The 16,688-nt window shown below is 39.9% G+C and overlaps 1 protein-coding gene across 2 annotated transcripts in view; it reads right to left on the reverse strand.

Annotated features, from left to right (window-relative positions):
• Positions 1-1,457: 1,457 nt before the first annotated feature.
• LOC118360193 (TOX high mobility group box family member 2-like) overlaps positions 1,458-16,688 on the reverse strand; it is a 125,002-nt gene continuing 109,771 nt past the window's right edge. Inside the window, exons 5-8 of one of the 2 annotated variants that reach the window (XM_035739434.2) lie at positions 11,871-11,951; positions 5,929-6,300; positions 5,595-5,731; positions 1,458-2,949 (exon numbers count right to left, since the gene is read on the reverse strand). In XM_035739434.2, the coding sequence (XP_035595327.1) occupies positions 2,907-2,949; positions 5,595-5,731; positions 5,929-6,300; positions 11,871-11,951 (633 nt within the window). In that variant the 3' untranslated portion in view covers positions 1,458-2,906. The remainder of the gene's footprint in view (positions 2,950-5,594; positions 5,732-5,928; positions 6,301-11,870; positions 11,952-16,688) is intronic. The other variant, XM_035739432.2, reaches the window with a different exon arrangement.

Below are 16,688 nucleotides of genomic sequence, written 5' to 3' on the forward strand. Positions count from 1 at the left end.
CTAATTTTGTGGCTTTAAAGAGATTCCCATCTGCCCTGGGTGAATAAATTAAATATTTCCTTCAGAACCGGGTGTGGCTTTGGAGTGAAGGGTGAAGATTGGATTACACTAGCTGGCACACAGGAGAACCCAACAATTACAATGGCAAGCGGGAGCCTTGTATGATGATGAACTCTGGAGGTACATTAAACCTACTGTCATTTGATCCTAATCACTCACCTCACCTTAAAAATCAATCAATTTCAATTGGAGGTGTGATTTTTTTATCCTTGTTTCCCCTATAGGTGAGAAATGCTGGAATCATGAAATATGTAGAAACAAATATTATTTTGTGTGTGTTAAAATAATCTGTTACTAAATCCTGAGAAACGTCAACGGGAACAAAAAATGAAACTTTATGTACCTGATACTGTATAGTAAACATGTTTTCATTCAGTGTTATTCAGAATCTTTGAACAGCATCACTGCTGTTGTCTGAACTACGTGATGATTCATGACTGAAATGAAACGTAATTCTATTTTTTCATCATTAGTATTTCCTCAATTCTGCCTTTAATGCTAAATGTTTTGTGATGTAACTGCTAAGAAATGCATGATGTTCGCTGCTTTCTTTTTTATACAGACATTTTGTCAGACACGATTAAAAGGATAGTTCCGAGATTTCCCATGTTTAGATATTTGTTTCCTTACCTTGAAAGCGTTCTATGGACAAGGAGTGACTGCAATCCACACTTTACTCTCTGAAAACAATTAACAACATTAGCATTTTGGGATCAATTTCTAGTGAAATCGAATTGTCCCTGTTAAGGATTCGGAAACATTCGTTTTACAGCAGTTATTGTTTAAGAACATGTTTCACGCTAACACTAGAGGGCACTATATTATCATGTTTTGCAGTTACAAGCCATGTGTGTGTGAGTGAGTGAGTGAGTGAGTGAGTGAGTGAGAGAGAAAGAGAGAAAGAGAGGGAGAGAGGGAGAGAGAGAGAGAAGAGAAGAGGGATGATAGATTCAAAGAAAATTCTACCTCTAATCCATCTGTGAAATTCAGAAGTGTTTTTTTTTTCATTTTCAGGTAGGCCTAGCAGTACAGCACACACTGCATTAACTCTTATAGTCTTCTCATCTTCATAGTCTAACCTGATGAAAATGAAAACATGTTGTGTGAACAAATATATCTACATTGCTTCAGGCAACTAGTAGCTAAATATATGATATACAGTATGCACATAAAACTGTACATGATTGGTATACTTTAAGAATTGGTTGTAAGATGTTTCCGCCACTGTAAAATTCTAGAGAGAAAGTGTGTAAATGCAGTTTTCAAGCAGGGTGAAGAATTTGGACGTGAGGCAGCCAAGCCTTGAGAGGAAGTAGCCATCCACTCGCTAGCCTCACCATATAAACGTGATAAACCCCCTAAGAACAAGTCTAAATAAACAGAGACAGAGAGTTTATTTTCCACTTACATTTTATTACTGACAAAAGAAAACAAAAAAAAAGCATCGCCACACAAAATGAACCAAATGCTGGCAAAAAGCCAATGCACCAGCAAGAAGTGATGTACAAATAATAATTATTCAAATTACCATGGAATTTAATAATAATAATATTAATAATAATAATAATAATGCACCCTGATGAAAACAAGCCAAAACGTTACTTCATATCATTCATAAATATGTGAAACCAGTCAATCGAATTAAATAGAATGACCATATTGCGTCCATAAACATGTTATTCAACAAAACTAAATGGGTTCTTTCATTGCTGGCTTTACAATTAAAAGTACATTTCGCAGGTTTGTACACAAATGAAATATCTACCAGTGACCATTCCTTATAAACTTAAATTGTGCTACAAGTGAAAAACTATTTTTTTTAAGAATGCCATTTTTTCACAAAAAAGTGTAAAGATGAATTCAACACAATTTCTAAAACACCTAATAAAACTAGTCAAAAACTTTAAAACCCACTGTTATGCTTTTATCTTTAGTAACATCTCACATTTAGCAACATTGTATTTATTTCACCTATACAAGTGGTGCTGGGGAGTGGGGGGGGTGTCGTCCGCTGGACCAGGAGAGGTTTAAACTAAGGAAGAGGTTTCACCATTAACCTCTTCGGTCCAGTCACATCCTGAGGACAGGCTAGAAAGTAGCAAGACCAGTGAACAGAGCTTTAACACAAGATTTAGTGTGTGTATTCCCTCACTGAATCCAGCACGCACAAAAATCACATAACCAAACAAAATAATGTAAAAAATAAAAAATAAAAACGCACGGGATTGTGGTTAGATACACACATCTAGGCTTTGGGGGGCAGGTTCCATCTTGGTAGATATTTACAATCACTTTGAAAAAAAAGGGGGAAGCTCTTATTTGGAGCTGGGATGACGTAAGGATGTTGCCTTTTTCTAATATCACTTTGTGTTTTTGCTTTATTTTACGGGGTGTCTGTCTTTGCTGAAATAGTTGTATCCTCCCTTAGTGAGGTGACTAGGTTCTAGGGTCCTGAATCTGAACCCAGACCCCTACAATGAATATGCTTACAGTATTGTTGGGCAGTACATGGCAAAACTGAGTAAGACGAAAGGAAAAGCAAAATAGGAGAAAAATTAAACACTTTGAAAATGTCAAAACAAAGGCAGAAGACGTTTTTAGTCTTCGTGTACAGTATGTTGACGTGAGCTTGAAGCTTAACCCCCCCACAAAATGGAACATTCGTGGAAAAAAGAAGCAAGGCTCCTGTCCAGTCTAAGTGCTTGGCAAATATGTGAAGTAGTAGCAGTCTTTGGGATTTTAAAAATCCTTCAGAAAAAAACAAGGAGGAGAAAGATACATTGACGTTGTTGTTAATGAACATTTGTAAACTCCCTGGAGTCTTGACTTTTGGAGGTCCGTCAGCTTCAAGTGAGGTAGAGAGGCTTGTCCCGAGCTCCCATGCCACTGCTGATGAAGAGAAGATGGCGTCAAAATCCAATGAATTGAATGCCTCTCAAAAAAACATATATTTATTATATTCAGTGCTATTTATTTGGCAGAGAAGGAGAGCAGTGCATAGCAGTGGAAGCATAGCATAGCAGTTTAAGTGAATGAACATAGCAGTGGATGCATAGAGGTGCAAGTGAATGAACACAGTGATGTTGCATGATCTTGTCCAAAGGTGGGAGGTAAATTGTGAAGAGGAGTGGATTCAATATTGACTCCTGGAGGACACCTTGTGTGACATCCACACACCCTCACCAGTGGTTTTTCAGTAGGACAAACTGTTGCCGGTCAGTGATGTAATTATGAAGTCAAATACGGAGCCACTTTTTTTTTCAAAAGTATGTTGTGAATTTTCAAAGTAGTACACAACTCCCAACTGGTAACACTTGTAACGCAGTCAGTCTTACATTTAAAACCTTTCATTGGGAATGAATTTGTCTGTAGACATCTTTCACGACACAACCATTGATCCAAAATATGTTTATTCTGAAATGAATGAATACATTGGTTTAATCACCCAAACACAACATAATGATACCTTCTCAATTGAGTTATTTTAACAACCAGTTAATCCAACTGCAAAAAATGTAATATTTCATTCAAAAGTTTGGGTCACTTAGAAATATCCTTGTTTTTTAAAGAAAAGTACATTTTATTGTCCATTTAAATAACATCAAATTGATCAGAAATACAGTGTAGACATTGTTAATGTTGTAAATGACAATAGTAGCTGGAATATCTACAGAGGCCCATTATCAGAAACCATCACTCCTGTGTTCCAATGACACGTTGTGTTAGCTAATCCAAGTTTATAATGTTAAAAGGCTAATTAGTCATTAGAAAACCCTTCTGCAATTATGTTAGCAAAGCTGAAAACTGTTGTTCTGATTAAAGAAGCAATAAAACTGGCCTTCTTTAGACTAGTTGAGTATCTGGAGCATCAGCATTTGTGAGTTCGATTACAGGCTCAAAATGGCCAGAAACAAATACCCTTTTTTCTGAAACTCATCAGTCAATTCTTGTTCTGAGAAATGAAGGTTATTCCATGCGAGAAATTGCCAAGAAACTGAAGATCTCGTACAACAGCGCAAACTGGCTCTAACAGAACAGCGCAAACTGGCTCTAACCAGAATAGAAAGAGGAGTGGGTAACTGAGTAAGTGGACAAGTACATTAGTGTCTAGTTTGAAAAACAGACGCCTCACAAGTCCTCAACTGGCAGCTTAATTAAATAGTACCCGCAAAACACCAGTCTCAACATCGACAGTGAAGAGGCGATTCCTGGATGCTGGCCTTCTAAAGCAGTGTGAACCCCCCCAACCCATCAAGCAACTTCATTTTGGATACATGTTGACTGTTTTGGACTTTATGGATTATTTGTGTATTGTATTGATATTGTATTACTGCACTGTAGGAGCTAAACAAATTATTGCATGCCTCATCCATGGCCCGAAGGAGGGTGTTACGCTCATGGGGATGGCAATCATACATCTTCCATCATGTACTGTATTTTAAAGTATTGTATTGTACATAATTATTATAGTGTTCCTGTACATGGCTCAGTTCATAAGCACATGGCCAAGCAACACCAGAGTTTTGAGTTCGATTTCCACTGGGGTCACATACCCCACTGCGTGAACTGTCGTCACATTGGACAACAGTGTCTGCTACGCAAATGGTATACAGTATATTATGGTATTACAGTACTGTAATGGCCAATGCAATTTTAGTAAAGGAACTTCATTTTGGATTCATGTTAACTGTTTTGGATTTTATGGATTATTTGCGTATTGTATTGTATTGATATTGTATTACTGCACTGTAGGAGATAAAAACACAAGCATTTAGCTGCACCTGCTAACATCTGCTAATATGTATACCCAACCAATAAACTTTGAATTGATTTGCTACATACAATACATCTCTGATTTTGTCAATATCAGATTACAAAAAATGTACTGTGAAGTAAAATCATAATAGTCATCATCATAGTAGTGCAGTCGAGTATATACAACTTTCTACGTTTCTACTTTACAGACATAAATGTTCATTATGTAGTTCTCAAACATCTGTAGTAGACAAACCAGTTTACATGTCAAATCTCTAGGTTTACCAAATGTTTAAGTGATCATCAATTAAGTCGGATTTAGTATTGGTAAAATTACTTTTAACAAAAGATGAGAGAATCATAACAAAAGTACTGTGAGTATTGCATTGTGAAAGGCAATTACTTTATATTAAAAAAAATGTATTGCAACATGAAACGTGTATGTGAAGTATACGTTTGGTGAAAAAGTGGGTTTATGATGTGCTGGTGCTTAGAGTTTTGAAACAAATGCCTTTTTGATGATCTGTTTTGAGTTTTGCACTAAGAGTTACCATAAACTTGTGAATATTGCACCAAAGCGGTAAAACATATTGTTGATTTCATCAGAATAGCAACTGTGAGTCATACTTTCTCACAGTGTAGGGAAAAGTGTTATTTCACTACTGTGGCTTTTGAATAAACAGCACAGTGTCCATTTTAAGACACCCTCAGCCGCACTCTGGCAAAGGAATGTTGATAAGACTGTTACTCGTCCCAGTAGGGTATCAGGGCATGCTCACCTGCAATGGTTGGGCCCACAGTCCCGGTTGCAGTACTCGCCGTCCCAGTCTGGGTTCTGTCCATGCCCTGGGTTGGGCGCCCCCGGGGACTGGGACCCCCCCACACTGTTCTGGTAATCCTGAATGTGAGAGAAACCCTGGAGCAGAAGAGAGGACAGAGGAGTGCTCTGTTAAAAAACGCTACCACTTCAAATGCTACAATTTGGTTGGTGGGCTTCCCAGTAGCATGACGTTCACGTCTACTGCAGGCAATAGGGTCAATGCTCAACTTGTTTCCCCACAACTCTGAATGGCCAAGCAGGGCTGAATGCTGGAGAACAGAGATTGGACTAACCTGTTGGCTGAGAGGAGGTGAGTGCAGAGACCCCTGGAGCCCCATTGAGTGTGACTGAACCTGCTGCATGCGCAGGGAACTCTGGTGCAGGGCGAGCTGGGAGGGGTGGAGGGGTGGGCTGATCTGGAAGGGGGAGGGGGGTGAGGCACTCATGCTGGGCGGCAGCATCTGGGATTGGCTGAGGGTCCGGGCCAGGGCGTGGTGGGGCGGACCGGCGAAGCTCTGCAGGTCCGACAAGGGGAAGGAGCCGGGGCCCAGACTGTAGGGGGAGGAGGCCTGCGGGGGCACACTGTACAGGGGCTGCTTGGGGGGCAGCATGTGTGAGGGCTGGCTGCTTTGGGAGCTTTTTGGTTCGACAGGGTCATTGTAGGGCTGGAGAGGAGAAATACAAAACAAAGAGGATGTAGGAAGTAGGAAGGTTAGGATATTTTGTAAAAGGTGTAAAAACTCTCACATTTTTATTGCGATTTCATATACTGTTGACCCCCCTGTTGACCCCCCCCTCCCAACTAATCTCTGATACATGAAAAGGGCCCTATAGCACCATTCAAGTGTTATTCAGGATCCTACTCAGGGTCCAGGCGGTGTCAGAGATAGGCACTAAAAATGGTCAAAGACCCCACCCAGCCACCCCAGTCATAGACGGTTCTCTCTACTACCGCATAGCAAGCGGAGTGCCATGTCTAGGACAAAAAGGCTTCTCAACAGTTTTTACCCCCAAGCCATACGACTCCTGAACAGGTAATCAAATGGCTACCCGGACTATTTGCATTGTGCCCCCCAACCCCTCTTTTTATGCTGCTGCTACTCTCTATTTATCATATATGCATAGTGTCACGTTCTGACCATCGTTCGTATGTGTTTTCCTTGTTTTAGTGTTGGTCAGGATGTGAGCTGGGTGGGTATTCTATGTTGTGTGTCTGGTTTGTCTATTTCTATGTTTGGCCTGATATGGTTCTCAATCAGAGGCAGGTTGTTAGTCATTGTCTCTGATTGGGATTCATATTTAGGTAGCCTGTTTTGTGTTGGGTTTTGTGGGTGATTGTTCCTGTCTCTGTTTGCACCAGATAGGGCTGTTTAGGTTTTCACACGTTTATTGTGTTTGTTAGTTTATTCATGTATAGTGTCTTTATAAATTAAACATGAATAACCACCACGCTGCATTTTGGTCCGCCTCTACTTCACCACAGGAAAACCCTTACACATAGTCACTTTAACTATACATTCATGTACATACGACCTCAATTGGGCCGACCAACCAGTGCTCCCCCACATTGGCTAACCGAGCTATCTGCATTGTGTCCCGCCAACCCCTCTTTTACGCTAATGCTAATCTGTTCATCATATATGCATAGTCACTTTAACTATATATACATGTACATACTACCTCAATCAGCCTAACTAACCGGTGTCTGTATGTAGCCTCACTACTTTTATAGCCTCGCTGCTGTATATAGCCTGTCTTTTTACTGTTGTTTTATTTCTTTACCTACCTATTGTTCATACAATACCTTTTTTGCACTATTGGTTAGAGCCTGTAAGTAAGCATTTCACTGTCTACACCTGTTGTATTCGGCGCACGTGACAAAAACACTTTGATTTGATTTATTCATAAGGACACACGCAAATGTTTCAAAAGGTTGAACGAAAACAAGTGTTTCTCTTTTGGACAAGTTCAGATAGTCTCTCCCTATTATGACCCATTTCCGTGTTGTGCCAAATGAATGCGACCAACTAGTGCTGGGTCATGTGTGATGCACAGGGTTGCAAAGCTAAAGGTTTACCATAGTTACAGGAATCTTCAGTAATTTTGGTAATTAACAGAAAATCTATGGCAATCTATCGGAACTTTCGTAAATTTATGCTTGAATAACTTCATAAAAAGTAATTATATATATAGTATTCATTTGTTATATCTGTGTCCATATTGTCCATTCATTTCTAGTAGATAGACCATATGGTTCAAGAGAAAATAGCCTAATTAATGAAAAGGGCATCTCATCAACAATGGCATTATTTTCAATTAACTCTGCAACTCTTCCAACTATCAGTTTGAAGCCAAAAGTTTTACAACAAATACATACTGACATAGTAAAATAAATGTGTAATTTTTCTATTATTTTTTAATTTCATGCTTACCAACCTCGGTAACACTTTACATTACAGTCATATCCATGTCATAATATGTCATCACAGCTGGTATAACTTGTCATAACCTGTGATAACAAAACCTACCGCACAAGGCAAAATATTAAATGAAACCATAGCCTACATGTCAATAGTATGTGTATGTTATATAACATTTTCTGAAACGGATCATATTGACCATATTAAATGATCATTGTAATTGCACAGAAATTGAAGTCAGACATGCACCTCCCCCAATGCTCTATTGCTGATGACCGGGATGAACGCAGGAGCAGATGTCAGGAGCAGGACAAGACAACCCATTGACTGATGACTGACATAAGGCTATGTAAGTAATTGGCCTATCTGGTTTATATGATTATGGTGGTCATAATGCTTCTTGACAGTGACATAAAGTGTATTTTAACTATAAACTATAACTATAACTATAAACATAATTTATTTGAGCTGTTCTTGCTATAATACAGAATAGTTTTTTTTTTTTTTACCAAATAGGGCTATCTTCTGTATACCACCCCTACCTTGTCACAACACAACACAACACAGCTCAAACGCATTAAGAATGAATGAAATTCCACAAAATAACTTTTAACAAGGCACACCTCTTAATTGAAATGCATTCCAGTGACTACCTCATGAACCTGGATGAGAGGATGCTAAGAATGTGTAAAGCTGTCATCAAGGCAAAGGGCGACTACTTTGAAGAATCTCAAATCTCAAATATATTTTGATTTGTTTAACCATTTTTTTGGTACTACATTATCCCGTGTTATTTCATAGTTTTGATGTCTGCACTATTATTCTACAATGTAGAAAATAGTCAAAATAAAGAAAAACCCTGGAATGAGTAGGTGTGTCCAAACTTTTGACTGGTACTGTGTGTATATATATATATATATAATTACAGTTGAAGTCGGGAGTTGGAGTCATTAAAACTCGTTTTTCAACCACTCCACAAATTTCTTTTTAACAAACTATAGTTTTGGCAAGTCGGTTAGGACATCTACTTTGTGCATGACACAAGTAATTTGACCAACAATTGTTTACAGATCTGATGTTATGTCTAGTGGAAAAAGGGGGAGGCTTGCAAGCCAAAGAACACCATCCCAACCGTGAAGCATGGGGGTGGCAGCATCATGTTGTGGGGGTGCTTTGCTGCAAAGAGGGACTGGTGCACTTCACACAAAATAGATGGCATCATGAGGTAGGAAAATGATGTGGAGATATTGAAGTAACATCTCAAGACATCAGTCAGGAAGTTAAAGCTTGGGCACAAATGGGTCTTCCAATTGGACAATGACCCTAACCATACTTCCAAAGTTGTGGCAAAATGGCTTAAGGACAACAAAGTCAAGGTATTGGAGTGGCCATCACAAAGCCCTAACTTCAATCCTATAGAAAATTTGTGGGCAGAACTGTAAAAGTGTGTGCGAGCAAAGGAGGCCTACAAACCTGACTCAGTTACACTAGCTCTGTCAGGAGGAATGGGACAAAATTCACCCAATTTATTGTGGGAAGCTTGTGGATGGCTACCCAAAGCGTTTGACCCAAGTTAAACAATTTAAAAGGCAATTGCTACCAAATACTAATTGAGTGTATGTAAACTTCTGACCCACTGGGAATGTGATGAAAGAAATAAAAGCTTAAATAAATAATTATCGCTACTATTATTCTGACATTTCACATTCTTAAAATAAAGTAGTGATCCTAACTGACCTAAAACAGGGAATTTTTACTAGGATTAAATGTCAGGAATTGTGAAAAACTGAGTTTAAATGTATGGAGTTTAAATGTATTCGGTGTATGTAAACTTCCGACTTCAACTGTACATATAAATATACTTAAGTATCAAAAGCAAATGTAACTGATAAAATATACGTAAGTATCAAAAGTAAAAGTATAAATAATTTCAAATTCGTTATATTAAGCAAACCAGACACCACCATGTTCTTGTTTTTTATTTATTTGCGGATAGCCAGGGGCACACACCATCATTTAAAAACGAAGCGTGTGTGTTTAGTGAGTCCGCCAGTTCAGCGGCAGTAGGGATGACCAGGGATATTCTCTTGATAAGTGTGTGCATTTGACAATTTCCTTTCCTGCTTAGCATTGAAAATGTAATGAGTACTTTGGGTGTCAGGGAAATCTATGGAGTAAAAATTACATTGTTTTCATTTGGAATTTAGTGAAGTAAAAGTTGCAAAAATATGAATAGTTGAGTAAAGTACAGATACGCAAATAAAACGACTTAAGTGGTACTTTAAAGTATTTTTTAAGTACTTTACACCACTGAATATATGTCACAACGTGTAATATATTGGTCATAACAGTATTACGACCATATTGTGACAGGTTATGTATGACAAGTTATGTCAGCTGTTATGACATATTATGACATGCCATAACATGTTATGGCGCTGGGTGTCAAGTAAAGTGTTACCAATCCCTCATATTAAACACCAAAAGGTATTCACTTAGTCAATGGTTTATTTTTAGGTTTTGTCAACAACAACAAAAATGTAATCATCTTATTTAATTTAATAATTTAATATATTTTGATAATGAGGCCACACAGAGATAATTACAAACACCCAGAAGGGCCAAGTACTCAGAAGGGCCAATAGATGTCTTGTGACAGATTACATAACATCTTTGAAAGATATCAAAAGACTTATTGACTCTTTATGTATATCATGGGTGCATCATTCAGAGCAGGTGCAGCCCTCGCCTTGTTCCCCCTCCCCCACCCAACCCCTATGATGAGCTGTCAGATTGCTTATCTGAACCTATCAGTGTTGATTACAGGGGCAATGGTGCCCATTTGTATGAATTGTTGCCGGGCCACCGGATAATGATCAATGGACACCTTGACAGATGGATGGGAATGGAGAGGGCACACACATACATATACACACATATACACACACACACACACACACACACACACACACGCACACAGGAAAATGAGACTGTTTGCCAGAAGAACAAATGGAATGACAAAAGGAATCTCCCCGACGCTACATTGTGGGCTGTTAACGCGACCCGGCACTAAACAACACAATTCCACCATTCCTTCCTTCCTCTCCATGTTGCTGCGTAAGAAATAGTGTGCCATCACTCATAGGAAAAAAGGAGAATGTCATATATCTAAATTAGCAGCAAGGTGTCACACTGAAAAAATTCTACAAAAACCCAATTATGTGTAGCGTTGAATTGGATGTGCACTCCCAAGCAATGCAACAGAAGACACAATGGGTGCATCAATAACAACAACAAACCAAGAGTTCCATGCATGTGTCTTGTATGAATAGCCATAGACAAGATATATCCCATGAAGACAGATACAGATAATGGCCCAATGAAATATATATAAATAAAATGAAATAAAGTAGTTTTGTGACATGCGCCGAATACAACAGGTGTTGATTTCACTTGTTGAAATGCTTAATATATTGTATACAAATAGAGGGCATACATACAGGCCCTACAACCAATAACATCAAAATATGCCCTTTCTAACCAAGCTTCTTTACTGAATAGCTCTTTGGCATACAGGAGGGAAAAGTATGACATTCCCTCTTTCGGAACAACTGTCCCAACACCGACCCCCAACCCCAACTCCAACTCCAACTCCAACCCCCAACCTATGGAAATAAGGTATTGTCCCTCGTATGTTATAGTCTTGTTGCATCACCCTACCTCCACTCTCCGTTAGCCCCTCCCCCACCATTAGCTGCGATTTTTCATCCAATCCATCATCGCTTTAAGCAAGCCTGGCGTGTCATAAGCGTTACCTTGGAAACGAGACTGGCTCTGTACGTGGCGAGGGCTTTCAGGTACTCTTTCTTGGCGGCTTCGGTTTTCCTCTTATACGCCTGGAAATCAAAGGAAAAGGAGAGTGAGATGAGGTCTACCCACATACAAACATAGAAATGTGCACATAAACACACTCTCACAAATAGTTCACTTTCCATTGGAGCCAATGGAACAGAACCCTTCCATTTCCACATCATACTACATTCGTATGTCCTTATTTCCTCCATTGTAGAAAGACATCATTTCTATACTAGAGAAATTAACTGGCACTCTCCATCATTTTAACACTGCAACACCCATTACACCATACACTCATAAACTGACTAAGTAAAAATATGTTGTTCTGCCCCTGAACAAGGCAGTTAACCCACTGCTCCTAGGCCGTCATTGAAAATAAGAATTTGTTCTTAACCGACTTGCCTAGTTAAATAAAGGTAAAATAAAAAGAACTCAAAATGTTGGTGCAATTCTATAAAATAAATACATGGTTTGTGAGTGTGTATATGCGTGTGTTGTGTGTGTGCACCCGCGTGTGTGTACGTGTGCCTGTGTATGCATGTGTGTGTGTGTGTGTGTGTTTGTGTGTACGCACATGTTGGCATGTGTGTATGTCGAGGGGGGTTGTAAATAACAAGCACACAGTAAGCCCCAAGAGACCAGGGTTGTGGGGTAAATAACACTTCAGCCCTGATGCACCATTGGTTGCTTCCAGTGAATACACCGTAATGGATTACAATTCCATAAGGACAGCATTGCAGCATTTTAATTGACAGTTGATTCTGAAATGGATATAAATGCAAACAGTATTCAGAACCCTTGACTTTTTATACATTTTGTTATGCTACAGCTAGGAATGCATAATATATCGGTGAACATATCGGAATCGGACGATATTAGCTAAAAATGCCAACATCGGTATCGGCCCGATGTCTAGTTTAACGCCGATGTTAAAAGCCGACATCAAAGCACACGTGCAACACAGCCTTCTTAACCTAGCTCACAATGTCTGCTGTGTGGGTTGAGCAGTCAACAAGTCGAACAGTCATTTGAAAGAGTAAAACAATTTCAGGCAGACAACTCAAAGGCCAAGATAATAGAATTCATTCCCCTTGACAATCAACCATTCTCTGTCGTGGGTGATGTTGGCTTTCACCGACTGGTCGAGCACCGGTACACACTACCAAGTGCGCTATTTTTCAGATGTTGCCCTACCGGATTTATCCAGTATTAGCGTCAATGCTATTAGCTTCATGACATACATACTATGGAACGTCGTTTTGGTCTTGGCGTGTCTAAAAAGACACAGCAGCACTGTCATAGCTGTACAAAAGTCTGCAAACAAGCAAACACCCGCCACGAACGATGTGTTTATAATACCGCGTTGGTAATAAAGCATAATTTGTTCGACCTTAACTTTTAGCTTTGGCTAGCTTTGGCTTGGTACCTAGCTAGCACTAATACAACCAGCCTGAAAACAATGACCAGTAGAAACTGCAGTCATTTTCATTATTCTTAGCAATGATTTAGGAATCATTGTGAGTAAGTATTAGCTAGGTTGCCACTTGCTGTTCGCCTATTGAAATTGAACTTCAGTTCATGAAAATAAATAGCTAGCTACTTAACCTTGTTGCCCAAAGATAATGTTATAAGCAGCCAGCTAGCTTCATCTGGCTAGTGAGGCTCGATCGGACCGGGTTATGTGTTGTGAAGCTAGCCACAATAAGGATTAGGCACAATAGTGGAATTTGCGGTTTTCCATCAAAATATAAGAACTTCACACAGATGTGTACAACCACCATTAAAAATAGAATAACTGTCTTATAAATCAGGGTTCTTTTAGATTATATAGTTAGCTAGCTAGCTATAGCTACTGAAACAGAATATGTCGTTTTGCTATGTTTTTGGGGAATAACATTGTTTGCATCCATGAGCTAGCTAGCTTTGTTTTCTGACCAGCAATGTAGGTGCGCGAGACAACTTTACCAGCATCATAGCATACGTATCTATGAATCGTTGTGATATATGAAATACGAGTGATAGTGTAATCAATGTGTAATAACTACGTAAAAAATGTATGAACGCATTAAATTATTATGTGACGTGCAGTCATATTCAGGTCCTGATTGCTCAACAAGCTTATTTGACACGTCAAGTAGTATTATTTGACATTTGACATTATTTGACATTTGACAGTATTTGACCCAAATGGCGTTCCATAGAAATCCTGGTTGAGAATGAAACCACTGAACAAATGAACAACGAAACAAGAAATATGGGGACATGCGTAAATGCCAACAAAATAACTTTTTGGGTCAGTGCGGCGTGTGTGTGTGTGTGTGTGTGTGTGTGTGTGTGTGTGTGTGTGTGTGTGTGTGTGTGTGTGTGTGTGTGTGTGTGTGTGTGTGTGTGTGTGTGTGTGTGTGTGTGTGTGTGTGTGTGTAACCATAATTTAACTAGGCAAGTCAGTTAAGAACAAATTCTTATTTACAATGACGGCCCGGACGACGCTGGGCCAATTGTGCACCACCCTATGGGACTCCCAATCATTGAGCTCATGTGCATCCTCTTTCCATTGATAATCCTTGAGATGTTTCTACAAATTGATTGGTGCCCACATGTGATAAATTAAATTGATTAGACATGATTTGGAAAGGCACACACCTGTCTATATAAGGTCCAACAGTTGACATTGCATGTCAGAGCAAAAACCAAGACATGAGGTCGAAGGAATTGTCCATAGAGCTCCGAGACAGGATCTGGGAAAGGGCACCAAAACATTTCTGCAGCACTGAATGTTCCCAAGAACACAGTGGCCTCCATCATTCTTAAATGGAAGAAATTTGGAACCACCAATACTCTTCCTACAGCTGACCGCCCGGCCAAACTGAGCAATCGGGGGAGAAGGGCCTTGGTCAGGGGGGTGACCAAGAACTCAATGGTCATTCTGACAGAGCTCCAGAATTCTGTTGTGGAGATGGGAGAACCTTCCAGAAGGAAAACCATCTCTGCAGCACTCCACTGATCAGGCCTTTCTGGTACAGTTGGAAGCCATAAGGCATATGACAGCCCTCATGGAGCTTGACAAAAGGCACCTAAATGACAAACCAGGAGAATCAAGATTCTCTGGTCTGATGAAACCAAGATATAACTTTTTGGCCTGAATGCCAAGCATCATGTCTGGAGGAAACTTGGCACCATCCCTATGGTAAAGCATGGCGGTAGCAGCATCATGCTGTCGGGATGTTTTTCTGCTGCAGGGACTGGGAGACTAGTCAGGATCGAGGGAAAGATGAACAGAGCAAAGTACAGGGAGATCCTTGATGAAAACCTGCTCCAGAGCACTCAGGACCTCAGTCTGGGGCAAAGGTTCACCTTCCAACAGGAAAACGACCCTAAGCACACAGCCAAGACAACGCAGGAGTGGCTTCGGGACAAGTCTCTGAATGTCCTTGAATGGCCCAGCCAGAGCCTGGACCCATCCAGTGTTTGAGAGGATTTGTAGAGAAGAATGGGTAAAACTCCCCAAATACAGGTGTGCCAAGCTTGTAGCGTCATATCCAAGAAGACTCGAGGCTGTAATCGCTGCCAAAGGTTATTCAACAAAGTATGGAGTAAAGGGTCTGACTAATATTTCAGTTGTTGTTTTTTTAATACATTTGCTAACATTTCTAATAACCTGTTTTTTTGTCATTATATGGGTATTATGTGTACATTGATGAGGGGAAAAAACAGTTTCAATCCATTTTTAGAAAAAGGCTGTAACGTAACAAAATGTGGAAAAAGTCAAAGGGTCTGAATACTTTCCAGATGCAAAATACATGGAATGGGGCATGTACACTGGTTGTATAAAACATTAAGAACACCTGCTCTTTCAATAACATAGAATGACCAGGTGAATCCAGGTGAAACCTATTATCCTTCATTGATGTCACTTATTAAATCCACGTCAATCAGTGCAGATGAAGGGGAGGAGACAGGTTAAAGAAGGATTTTTAAGCCTTGAGACAATTGAGACATGGATTGTGTATGTGTGCCATTCAGAGGGTGAATGGGCAAGACAACAAACTTTAAGAAGGTGTTCCTAATGTTTTGTACACTCAGTGTGTACACATCACAGCCAAAGGTATATGGACATCCCTTCAAATTAGTGGATTCGGCTATTTCATCCACACCCGTTGTATAACATCGACAAACATTGGTAGTACAATGGCCCGTTCTGAAGAGCTCAGTGACATTCAAAGTGGCACCGTCATAGGATGCCACCTATCCAACAAGTCAGTTCGCATAAAAATCGTCTGTCCTCGGTTGCAACACTCACTACCGAGTTCAAAATTGACTCTGGAAGCAACGTCAGCAGAAGAACTGTTCATCAGGAGGTTCATAAAATGGGTTTCCATGGCCGAGCAGCTGCACACAAGCCTAAGATAACCATGCGCTGTGCCAAGCGTTAGTAGGAGCATTGTAAAGCTCGCTGCCATTGGATTCACGAGCAGTGTCGTGATGAATCACGCTTCACCATCTGGCAGTCCAACAGATGAATCTGAGTTTGGCGGATAACAGGAGAACGCTAGCTGCACCAATGCATAGTGCCAACTAGAAAGTTTGGTGGAGGAGGAATAATGGTCTGGGGCTGATTTCATGGTTTGGGCTAAGCCCCTTAGTTCCAATGAAGGGAAATCTTAACGCTACAGCATACAATGACATTCTAGACAATTCTGTGCTTCCAACTTTGTGGCAACAGTCTGTGGAAGGCCCTTTCCTGTTTCCGCATGACAATGCCCCCTGCACAAAGCGAG

Source organism: Oncorhynchus keta, chromosome 27 (assembly GCF_023373465.1).
Source record: "Oncorhynchus keta strain PuntledgeMale-10-30-2019 chromosome 27, Oket_V2, whole genome shotgun sequence".
Classification (NCBI taxonomy): domain Eukaryota; kingdom Metazoa; phylum Chordata; class Actinopteri; order Salmoniformes; family Salmonidae; genus Oncorhynchus; species Oncorhynchus keta.